We start from the raw sequence: 11,890 nt of genomic DNA, 5'->3' as shown, positions 1-11,890 counted from the left end.
TAGACAAATCACTGCACCTTCTGCTGAAGCAAAAGCTCAGTCCTCAGAGAGGTAAAGGGAGTGAAGACAGGGGTAAGAGCAGAGTGCAGCCCGCTGTGTGCTTGCGTTGTTGGTACAACTGAGGCACGGGGGCTATGGACACAGATGGCTTTAAGAACTGAGGCACCCACAACGCCTCCCCCTGCGATTTGAGGCAAGAAGCTGTGTTATCAGCCTGGCCAAAACTTCCGAACGTTGAGGTTTGTGCGTCCAGAGCTCAGCTGGGAGGAGAAGCTGGGGCTCAGTCCCAGTCCCTGTGAGATGACGGGTGCCTTTCGGGGCAGACGCGTGCCCTCGCCCCGAGCGGAGCCAACCGCCCTGTGCACCCTAGGGCCCGCCATGGTCTGCATGCCTCCCAGCCTGCTGCCGCCTATGAATATGCACACACGGCTCTGCCCACTGGCTTTTTAATGAGCGTGACATCAAAGCCCTCCCTGCTGGAGGAGGGGACCCACAATGCAATAGGCAGGGAGACGTGGAGGCTGCTCCCCCCCGGCCGCTGGCATCGCTGCTGCAGGCAGAGCCCCTCCATTGTCAGCCCTGGGGGGCCCGGCCGTGCATGGGGGTGCGGGGAGAGGCCCACCAGCAGCAGGGCTGGGTTTAGGGGCTGTCTCCTGGCCTTGCTGGAGAGGGGGGGGGAGTGTCACCTGGAGGGGCATCCCGCACTGCTGGGGCTCACGTGGGGAGCGGGAAGCTGCCCCCTGACCCCCCAGGAGCAGGGGGGCCATGAGTTCTCAGGATGACCAGTTCCAAGCAGCAGCCCCTGAGCCAGCGGCTCCTTCCGCCGATGATGGCATGACATGGTGGTACAGGTGGCTCTGCAGGATTGCCGGGGTCATCGGGGGCGTTTGTAAGTATCCCCTCCCTCGCAGCCAAGGGTTCCCCATCGGCTCTGATCGTGCATGCAAAAGCGTGTGGCAGGGGTCGTGCCTGCCCGTCCCTGGGTCGTGTTTGTGTACGGGGAGGCGGGCCGCGGAACAATAGTTTGGGGTTGCAGGTTTGTGTCTCTTCTACATGTGTAGTTGGCTGCGTTTTGGGCAGGAGGAAGAGCCACGACGAGCCCGAAGCGGGGTGATTTTAGCTTGCACGTGAGAGGTGTGCTGCGTGGTTGCTGAACTCGCTGAACTTTGGCACCTGGGAGAAGGGATGTCTCGGGGGGGATCTGCAAATCCTCGAGTTTCTTCTTGGATGAAGCTCATCTCCCATCTCTGGGAGTGGTGGGAGCAGCAGCCAAGCCCCCGGTCCTGCAGGAGGGCCGTGGGCAGATAAACTAGACAATGGTTTTATTGCGAGCACCAGGCTCGGGACGCTCAGCGGGGTCAGGTGCAGGGTGTGAACAGGGGCCCTGGGGTTTGATTCTTCCATCCTATCTGACCGTCAGGTGTTTGTGTTCCTGCAACTCTTCTGTTCTGAATATCAGAGCATGTTTCCTCTTACTCCTGCCGTTTATCACAGAGGGCCTGGCTGTGTTTTTTTAAGGCGAATAACGACCTTGGTTAGTGTTGTGTGTTTTTTAAAGGGTTTAGTCTTGGACGCGCAGAAGATGGGAGACAGCGTACAGCGAAGTGAGTTGGCTGCGCTGTGAATTACCTGCTGCCGAAAAAAATTTTCCCAGGGAAAGAGTCTTTGCACCTTTGCCAGAAATCAGCTTGTCCCGTAGTGCTGTTTTGCTACATTCTGTGGGGAGATTAATAGCTCTTAAAAGCAGGAGGGACTGTTATGACCGCTTAGTCTGATCTCCTGCAGAGCACAGGATGGAGAATTCCTTCTGCTTCAGGTCCACGACTTCTAGTAAAACAAGAGTGTTTCTCAGCCAGTACAGTCAGCCCTGATTTATTCCCTCTGCTGTAGTGTTTCGTCTGATCCCTCTCTCTTCCTGCCCCCTTTCCATGCCTGTTCCTGCCTCAGGACTTGACTGTCCAAGGCCACGGCGTTTCTGCAGCCCACCTCGTGCGCTGTGGAATCACTGGGCAGCCCCTTTAAAACTCTTTTTGGCTATGCTGGCAAAACGTAACGCTGCTCTCGCTTTTGCATCTTAGGTGCCGAAATTCCAGAGGTGTGAAAAGTTTCCACAGGGCTGCTCTTATGGGGCAACACGTACCAGAGGCCTCTGGTAGAGGCGGGAGGCCTGGAGGCTGGCAGGGCCGTGTCCCCAGGGCAGCTCCCATGAGGGGGCTGTGGGGTGATGTCGGTCCCAAGGGCTGTGGCCTTGGCACCCTTCACGTGGCTTTGGCCCACGCACGGCTCGTGGGATGTGGATGGAGGGCGAAGAGCTGGAGGTGGCTGCGCTGCCCACCTCGCGTGCCAGAGCAGCTCGCGAGGGGCTTGGAAGCAGCGCGAGTCTTTGAAAGCAGATTTTTCCCCTCTGTCTTTAGCTTTCAAAGCAGCCGAGTTGTACTTGGATTCTTTTCTCAGTCTTTTCTTCACAGCTTGGAGAACTCATGACTTGTTTTTAAAGGAAAGCTGAGAGCTTTACGTGTTTGGGTGAATGTGGGAGAAGAAACAGGAAGGAGGATTGCCAATGGCTCGGGTAGTCAGACAGCTTGCTCTGTGGCCTGGGCAGTCTCACTTTGTGGGGTCTGTGGGGCAGAAAACAAGGCAGCCGGGGTCACAGGCTCCTAGTAGGAGCAGGGACCCGGGAGGCCATGGAAAGAGGCAATCCTCTGTGCTGGTGACAGGCCTCCTCAAAACGCTCCTTGTTCAGCATCGCCTTGTTGAAGGTGGCCTGTTAGGACAAGAGCTGACTGATAACTGGGCAAGGCTGGAGCGTGCCTCTAATTTCAGAGCTTGCTACGAAGGAACAGAACTCATTTATAAGGATTTTGGACATCTGGGTTGTGGCTGCTACAGGGCTGGGTTATTTTGTGCAGGAGGAAGAATTTCCTGTAGGATGGATGAGAAACTTTGTCAGTGGAGGTGAGGCTGGGAGGTGACACCTACCACGTGCCAACACCTGTAACCAGCAAGATCAAGTCAGAAAGGGCTGGGAGGTGGAGCACAAGTGAGACAAACACGGCTCGGGATCTGTTTCTGGCTCCTGCACAGCCTGGCTTGGTGACCTCGGCCGAGTCCCCTCTCCCCCTTGTGTTCCCATTTGTAAAAGGACGATGGGAGTCTGTGGCTTTTGTAAAATGCTCTAGGAGCAAAAATAGGGTTGCATTGAGGACAGTGACCAGCTGCTTGGAATGAATAGAGGCTTTGTGGGGGGTGTTTTTTTTTTGTTTTTTTTTACTTCCTTGTTTTAGCTCCCAGTTATTTGTGCTTCCCCAGGGCCTCAGGATGGGACAGCAGTTAAACAAATGGCAGGACTGTCTTCCATAGCTTACATGCCATCGAGCATTATCTGAATTTGAAGCCTCTTGTGAGGCTCTGTTGTGCAAAAAGAAGCCTCTGGGTTGGCTCCGTGTCCCTTTTGGCTACAGAGGCAGGAGCCGATCCTGCCCCAGCGGGACCAGGATGTGCCAGGCTGCCGCAGGATGCATTACACTGGAAAGGAGACTGAAGGTCACCAAATCGTTATCTCTGTGGCTGTTGGCAACCACCACTGAGTGCAGTGCTCCTGTGATTATAAACCTTTGACTCCTTTCCTGCTGGTTGGTGCTCGTGCTGACGTAGGGACTCGCTCAGCTCAGGCCTGCTGGGTCATTAGTCCATTGGCAACCAGGGCGATCGCTTCACTGAGGCTCCTGCGAGGACGTTTAGTGCTCAAGGGTTGTTTTGGGATGAAAACAAAACTTGAAAAACCGAACCAAAGCCCTGACAAAGCGAAACCCTGATTGACTAGAGTAAAAAAAAATGAAAAAATAGTAGGGCCAAAGTCCTGCTTGGAAAATAACATTCTGCCTCCCTAGGTTTGCTCTGTGGTTGAGGCTGATTTTGTAGCTCTCTGAACCTCTTGCACTGCTCTGCTCCACTGTGCTGTTAACCAGGGCAGGGCTCTGCCCTTGCCCTTTCAGTGGTAGTCAAGGTGCTGCTGGGTTTTGCTGTTCTGCTAATAATAAAATGCTTGAAAGTCATTAAGGTTATTTTCAGAAGTGTGCTTTTCTGTGAAGAAAAAGTGTTAGAAGTCCATGGTGCGGACTTGTGTCACAAGTTCCCTGAGCTCCTCTTCCACATGCATCCAAGGGTTTTTTGGTCACAGACTTAGAAACGTCCCTGCCTGCTGCTCCTTACAATCCTGCTCGCTGGTGCTTTGCCAGCTCTCCGTCTGTTTGCATGTGTGCATCATCCCGCCCTGGTGCCTCAGTTTCCCCCTGCAGTGCAGGGACACTGACACTGATCCCTTTGCGATGGGAGGATGAGAAGTGCCCTTGGAGCGTGGCTGGTAGCATGTCCTGTGGCATTTCTGCTCTGTTGGGATCTTGTTCTAGCAGGAATCTCCAGGAGATTTTTGGTTCTAGGGGACAGTCCTAGGAAGCCTCTAAAAATAAACCTGTTTGGTTGTTTTCTAAAATCGGGGGGCCACTTGCTTGTGGGGTGACCTTAGCCTGGTCCTATCATAGGCCTGCAGCTCTGTTTCCCAGTCTGGTAAATAAGGGTAAATATTCATGAGGAAACCTTGAGGATTCAGCAGTGGATGCCTGAAGGAAACCTTGCAAACTCGTGCCAAGCTTTTGAAGGTCGGGACTGCTCACAGCAGCCCTGCTCAGGGATTCCCTTAGCAAAACATGAGCAGACTTCCGAAATACCTGGATCCAGGCTGATTCTCAGATTCACACCGCTCTCTTCATTATTCAGCTGCACATCCCAGGCCAGCCTTTAAGGGCTGTATAACTCCAGATGCGGTTTTGCACTGTGTTGTTTTTTACTGGGGATGCAGCCCCTGCCTCGCCGCCCTCCCTCCCGTGGGCTCGGGTTCCCAGGTGAGCAGCAGCAGCCTCTCGGTGTCAGCGGGGGAAAGGGGCCGTATCGAGTGCAGGGAGCTCTTTGCAAGTTTAATGAGGCAGGAGGTGGGTGCCTGCAGCCTGGCTGCTGGCTGCTTCCTCTCCTGGCATTACGAATTCAGGAGAGCAGGAGCTATTCTGGACCTTGCTTTAGCCAGCATCCACTTCCATTTGTATTAGCAGAGACCCAAAACTGGCTCTTTTCTGCCCATCTCTAAAAGTTGCACAGAACTAACAGTGTGTGACCAAGACCGGGTTCACCTCTCCTTTGTTTTCAGCCTGAAAGGGCTGCAAGTAATTTTTTTGCTGAACTTTTCCCCGTGCTGCTCTGAGATGGGTGCCTGCAGGGTCGTCTTTGTTCAGTCCTGGGACAAACCAGTGGTTCCTTTGCAAATAAAACCCAGGGTGCCACGTATGTGACTGCACATAAAAGCAAACACTGTTGTGAGCAAGCGTCACACTGAGGCACCAAGCGTTCAGAGCAGAAGGATACCTGGATGGTGGGCCAGGTAGGATGGGAACAAACCCTCCACCTGCATCCTGCTCTCCTCGGGCCATCAGCCCTTCTGTGCTGGTCTGCGCACGCTGCTCTGCAGTGCCTGGAGGTGCCAGCCAAGGCAAGGACCCTTCTGGGCAGCTCCAGCGCTGTCTGTCCGGACAGATGAGCCCAAAGCACAGGAGGGCACAACCCTGCTGGTGTGGCTGCAGGGCAGGCTGGAGCTGGGAGAAGCCAGCCCTGCTGGCCAGCCTCTGGCCCTGCTGTCCCGTGGGTCTTTGTGGTCACCGAAAGCCTCTTCTTGCCTTCCAGCCTGTGCCTTTGCTGGTCTGTGGAACTGCGTCACCATCAACCCCCTGAACATAGCAGCTGGCGTGTGGATGATGTGAGTGGAGTTTCTGTTCTTTTTTTTTTTCTCCTGGGATGGAGATGTGGTCCTTGGGGGTCCCTTCCAGCTCAGGGTACCCCGTGATTCTGTCCCTTAGGCACCACGGAGCGAGGGGCAGAGCTGAGGTGAAATGTCCGCCTGGTCCTGCGGGCGGGCGTGAATTGCCAGGTCTTGCTCAGTCAGACCGGTGGAGACACGGGCTTTATCCTATTTATATCCCCATTTATATTCCTCTTCTCTCCTTACCCCCTTCCCCACCCCTTTTTAGGTAAATACTGCAGTAACCTTACCCAAAATAAATCTGGGGCCTGGGGTTGGGAATTATCAAGAAGGGGGGAGAGGGAAGCAGGGTCCAGCCCCGCTGTGTGCTTCCGCTTTGGTGCGGCCGGGGGCACGGCTGACCCTCGCTCTGGGGCAGTGTTAACTCTCGTGTGCTCTACCTGGAGGCTCAACGCCTTCGTCCTGTTCCTGTGCGAAGCCCCCTTCTGCTGCCAGTTCATCGAGTTCGCCAACGCCGTGTCTGCGAGGGCGGACAAGCTGCGGCCCTGGCAGAAAGCTGCTTTCTACTGCGGGTGAGGATGCTCCCGGGGCCGCGCACTGGGCATTTTGGGTGCTGCGGTCCCGAAACCAGCGCGGGGCTGCCTCTCTCTCTTTCAGGATGGCAGTGTTCCCCGTCATGCTCAGCCTGACGCTGACCACGCTCTTTGGAAATGCCATCGCATTTGCAACCGGGGTGCTTTACGGCCTGTCGGCGCTCGGCAAGAAGTAAGAGATCTGCCTGCTGGTGGAGGGGAGGGAAGGGGAAGGTGGACCTCCAGCCTGCACCCCGTCCGTTCCCAGCTCACATTTCCGCACTGTCCCTTCTCTCTGCAGAGGAGATGCCATTTCCTATGCCCGCATCCACCAGCAGCAGAAGCAAATGGATGAAGAGAAGCTCACGGGGTCCCTGGAGGGACAGGCCCTCTGAAGTGCCTGAGCTCAGGGGAACCTCACTTGGACACTGAGGTGTTGGTGAAGATACAGAAATCCACTCTGCCCTTCCCTCTGCCTGCTCCCTTCTCTGTTACTCCGCTATTTCCCCGGACACTGCAGCAACTGGAAATCTCAGGGGCTGGGGCGGGCTGTGCCCTCCTCCCACACCAGCAGCCAGACCTCAGCGTGTTGGCCGCTCTCTCCTCGCCCTCTCAGAGGTTTAACACTGAACCAAGTATCTCACGGTCCCCTTCTTTTTTTTTTTCCCTTTTTTTTTTTTTCCCTGCAGAGGTGCTGGCCCTTTGAGTGCTGCTGTACAAGCCTAAACATGTAGCCTTTCTCTGTTTTGATGCCTGGATAATGAGCCTGCCCTGTTTTGCTGGGGACTGAGTGTGGGCAACATGCTCACTGGGAACTGCTCGTGGAGCTGCCTGACTCCACTGGTCATGTTACACGCTTTAAAGTAATGCACTCTGGTGTGGCACTTCCCAGGCACAAAACACTAATCCAGCATTTAGCAAAACCTGGTGATGCTCACACTTGGTTTTCTTCCATTGAGCAGGTTTTAGTACGGGTCCAGTTAGGCTGGGCATCAGACATCACTGCGCAGTAAAGGACTTGCAGCAAAAAACCCATGTGAAGACAACGGCCACTCTGCAGAGAAGCTGCAAGAGATGCTGGGGCAGATCCTGGGAACTGTAAAGTACAGTCTCCCCTTCCTCTGGATACAGCTTCAGGCAGTTTCTACAATTTACTTGAATTATATGCATTAATTGCTTAGTCTGAACAAGGGTACTTGTCTTAAGCTTCACCTTTTTACTGGGGAGGAAGGGAAGGGAGGTTTGCTTTACCTCAGCTGAAAAAGGATAGTATTGCTTGAGCCAACTGTTTTTTTTTGCTGGCGTAATGGCTGTTGATGTGCGTGAGCATCTTTCTCTCGTGAGCCCGGGACTGCGCTCTGTTCTCTCTCCCTTCCTGTGTCTGCTCCTGCAGCCTGTTCTTCTGCGTCTGGGACCTGCTTTTTGCTTCTGTCTGGTACAGTCGTTCTCATCGGGCTCATGCTTTTTTACATCAGTCCTGGGCTGGTTTTGTATGGGGAGGTGGCATATCCTTCCTTTGCAAACAGAGAAATCTGTACCAGTTTGGTGGGGATAGCAGGTTATTGTCCTGGGCGTTTTGCTGCTTTATTCCAAGCTCTGTCAGCGGTGCTCCTGCCATGTTCTCTGTTTGCTTTGTGTCAGGCAGAACAGAACTGCTCACTAGGTCCAGGTCCCATGCTTCTCGTCACAGTTTCTTCTGGGGGGGTTAATTTATTTGTTTTTTGTTTTACTTAGGAAAAGGGAGAATAACTTATTTCTACGTATTTATGTGTTTTGATGGGCCTTGCTTTCTCTGAATGTAGGAGAAAGGAGCGCTCCGTTCCTTGTCATTCGAAGGAAGTCATCGTCTCATTTCGGGGGTCTCTCTCTGGACCCAGGGAGAACCCTGGCTGCTGTAACTGGGGTACTGTAAAATCCCATTTCAGCCTTCAGAGTGTTTCTCAGACTTTTGTAAAGTGTGCTGCCCTTCGATCCCTTTGTCTTATGGGTGCCGATGTGGCCGGAGTTGCTTTTCCCTGCTGGGCTGGAGGGTTTGTGCTCGGTGAAGGCAGGGGGCAGCTCTGGCGAGCAGTGGCAGCCTCTTGTCACCGTCCTGTGCTGGGAGCTGGGCTCCTGCTGCATCCTGACCCTTCATGGTCCCGTTCAAATTACCAGGGTGCCAGAGGGGTCGTGCTGCTGGTGACTGGGTGCTGTTCATCATCAGAAGCTGTAGGAGAGGATGGCAAGGTACTGGTGCACGTGGGCACTGCAGCAGGAGCAGCACAGCCCCTGGGGGCCGGGGGGCTAAGCTGCCAGCTAATGGCATTTCTTGTTTCTTCCGTGGCGTTCAGGGAGGTGTGAAGATTTGCAGCAGGCAGGAATGTGGCCTGGCTTTATTTGCATACGCAGGCCCTCGCAGCTGGATGCTGGGCAGCCGCTTCGTGCTAAGCCCCTTTTCCCCCGGGCCTCTGAGCTGTAATTGCTCTGACACCAGCTTGTCTGGGGCGCAGAATAGGCACCGCCAGCCCAGATGCAGCTTGTTTCAATAAAGCCTCTGCCGTTTTGGAGCCCCCAGCTCTGGGCTGGTCCTGTGGCTGCGTGCAATATGTGGGGCATTGGCTTTCCTTGTGCGTGCGTGCGCAGGGACCCCAGCCCGCAGCAGTGGGGTGGCGCAGGGGGATGCACCCCAGGACACCTCCGAGTGAAGCCTCAGTGATCATGGCCTCTCTGCTCCTCCTGTCCCCAGCACCTTCCTCGGGTGGCTGTGTTGCAGAGTCCTGCCTGGCGAGCAGGACATCTGAGTTGATTTCAAGGGGTTGGGGAGTTAAGTAGTGTTTAGCAGAGGACTGAGGCACGTAGCGACGCACATGTCTTTGGTAGTGACTGCTTTGCTCTGCGAGTAGTTCCGCAGGTGGAAGGCGAAGCAGAGGCAATAGGGTAACCCTTGTAGTCTGATCTACACCCACAGGGATGAACCAGGAGAATGGCAGGGCCCTTGCTGGCTTCATCTGCCTGCTGGCTCACCTCTGCTCTGTTCACTCCAGCGGCAGAAGTCCCTGGGGTGCCAGCAGTGCCATCACGCTGCGTATCACAGCGGCCAACTTTGACCAGGCAAGCTAATAACTTGTGTTGCTCTGCCACCATTAGCAGGATGCAAAGCCCAGCTCCGAGCTGTGGGTATGCTTTCGTTGAAAATGAGCCTCAGGGTCTCTTCTGCAAGAGCTGAGCTCTCCTGTGGCCACAACGCTAACGCCTCTGGTTCTGCTTAGCGTCTCCATGCCTGCCTGAACAGGAGGTGTCTGGGATCCGTGCTCCGAGAGCGCTGACTCTACAGATGCTGCAATATTGGGGTGAGCACATCTGGAGCGGGTGCTCTGGGGAGCATTGGCTGGCTGTGATGCAGCAGGACCCAAGCCAGATGCGGCTGTTGCTGGTCTGGTGAAGTCTGTGTGGGGGGCCTGCAACACCCATGGCTTTCAGGAGTGGTGCTGAGTTAGTGGCTGGTCTCACCTCAGTGGGAGGTTATTTTTGTGGAGATAGAAAAGACCTTTAGAGTAGTAGTATCACAGTAGTTAAGGTGCCCATTCACAGTGCATGGTGGTTATTAGTTGTGTTTAGAGGAAGGGTGCTAGGAGCTGTGCAAGAATAATGAAGTTGAAGTCCTGCTCTAGCGATTTTACAGGGTCAGCCCAGTCCCAGCTGGCGGTGTGCAGGCTGGAGGGCTAATCTAAGGAGTCTCCGTGGAGGAGGTTCTGGAGGCCTCTTGGGAGAGAAGGGGGCAGAAATTTTGTTATGTGAGACCTCAGTTGCAGGTGGTGCATTGACTACAGCGAGTATGGAAAGATGGCTGGGAACCAGCAGTAAGTGTGCACTTGGGAGTGGACGGTTACACCATTCACTGTCTGAGCTGTGCACTTCTCTTACCCAAGTGCATTTATACAACATGCATCTCCTCCGTGTTCCACTCAATCTCAGAAATTACTGCACTTGTGCGTATAAGCTCCCTGTTCCCCTGGGGTTCTCCCCTGGGCACGCAGAGAAGGGCAGAAGCTCTCTTTCTGCTGCGTACCCAGACCTTGCTGCTCTAAGCAGGAGCTGGTTTTGTAACACCAATTGATTTTCTGTGTGTGCAGTGAATAAAAAGACCATTCTACCTCTGGAAAGAGCCACTGTGATTTCTCAGACTCTAAATGTTGTAGCAAAAACCCTCACGCTTTCTCTGTGGAATAAAGGAGATCACTCAGAAAATAATTCTCCAATGTGGTTCGGGCATTTGCTCCTTAGGCCAAGCCCTGGGAAGCTCTATTCATCTTTGTCATTTTGTTTTCTCAGGAAAAAACATCGACTGTCTGCAGGGAAGGGTTTCACTGAAGTGAAGATATCAAGACCTGGTACATAGCCATGTGAGAAAGAGAATGCTCTAGGACAGGGCTGCCAGAGATCCTGATCTTCTGAAGGTCAGTGGAAAGCAGAGGCTCTTGAGAGCTCTTGTAATCTGGCCATGCTTAGAAACAGTCATATTCCAGCCAGGGCTGGACATCTTTCTGGAAGCAGGTCTCGGCTGCAGAGGTTTGGTCTAATACTGAAATTTCTCTGTGGTTTTGATTTTGGCCCATCTCTCTTCCTCTGTCCTAGGCTGCTTTAAATTAATCCTCTGATAAAGCACATCTCCGAGGTGAGGTGCACCTTCTACTGCAGGGGATCTAAATAGCAGTTAGTGTTTCCTGAGATTCAGGTCAAATATGCTGTGTTGCCCCCCGGTTCCTTGTCACAGCAGGCTGAAGTGTATCAGGAATGGGAGGACACAAGCATAGCCACAGGCCCTCAGGTTGCCAAGTGCATTTCAGCAGGCTGGCAAATGCTCAGGCAAATCATCTCCAAGTTCAGCCTGTGCTGTTCTGCCCCTTTGGGAAGAGTTAGGTTGGATGCAATACTCAGCAAGGCCAGTCATTCCTTGCAGCCATAACCACCTCCTCCTGCAGCTGTGCTTTACCCAGGGTTAGGTTCTTAAAAAAATAAAAATAAAAATAAAGACCTTAATCTTGCAGGACATCAGGAAAGGGGTGAGAGCAATTTGCTACTAACTATGCAGCTGAAATCTCAGTGATGGAGGTGGAAGCTCTACACACAGCTGTGATGGGGCACATCCACCTTCCTGGGTGTGTAAAACCCTGGGGTGGGAAGGACCTGCCCCACTACGACGTAGTCTGTACCTACTGTGTCTTTCCTCCAGGGAATCACTTGCACTACAGCTGAATGTCTGTCTGTTCCCATGCTGTGTGTTGTGTCTTGAATTTTCTTTGTGAACTGTAGTTGGTCTTGTTCATTAGGCTCCTAGTGTAATGTGTGTTTTTAGAGCAATAAAATGTGGCAGCTTTTTTATACAAAAATATCTGGCTCCGCCTTTTTTTGAAGTCTTAAAGTACAGGAGACTCACATGGGAAGCTGCAGGGTGCTGCGACCCTCAAGTCACAGCCCCTGCCTGCCTCTCCCCTCCCACCCCCCTCAGCTTTCTTCTCTGCAAACCAAGGCA

The 11,890-nt window shown here is 53.6% G+C and overlaps 1 protein-coding gene across 8 annotated transcripts; it reads left to right on the top strand.

Moving 5' to 3' along the window:
* The first annotated feature begins 475 nt into the window (after positions 1-475).
* On the top strand, positions 476-11,747 carry CACFD1 (calcium channel flower domain containing 1). Of its 8 annotated transcripts, none has more exons than XR_004780068.2 (6): positions 498-889; positions 5,731-5,803; positions 6,253-6,378; positions 6,464-6,571; positions 6,680-7,481; positions 10,690-11,747. XR_004780068.2 is itself a non-coding variant. In XM_035555173.2 (6 exons), the coding sequence occupies exons 1-5, from the start codon at positions 766-768 to the stop codon at positions 6,771-6,773; spliced, it is 525 nt and encodes a 174-aa protein (XP_035411066.1). In that variant the 5' UTR covers positions 498-765; the 3' UTR covers positions 6,774-6,813; positions 10,690-11,747. The 8 variants fall into 8 exon arrangements, 3 of the variants coding, with proteins under 3 accessions (XP_050570491.1, XP_035411066.1, XP_035411065.1); XR_004780067.2 differs by having other exon boundaries at positions 6,680-8,604; positions 9,505-11,747; XR_007709020.1 differs by having other exon boundaries at positions 6,680-9,707.
* The last annotated feature ends 143 nt before the right edge of the window (positions 11,748-11,890 follow it).

Source organism: Cygnus atratus, chromosome 19 (genome assembly GCF_013377495.2).
Source record: "Cygnus atratus isolate AKBS03 ecotype Queensland, Australia chromosome 19, CAtr_DNAZoo_HiC_assembly, whole genome shotgun sequence".
Classification (NCBI taxonomy): domain Eukaryota; kingdom Metazoa; phylum Chordata; class Aves; order Anseriformes; family Anatidae; genus Cygnus; species Cygnus atratus.
The sequence above is the reverse complement of the archived record's forward strand: the minus strand, read 5'-3'. Positions and strand labels throughout refer to the sequence as shown.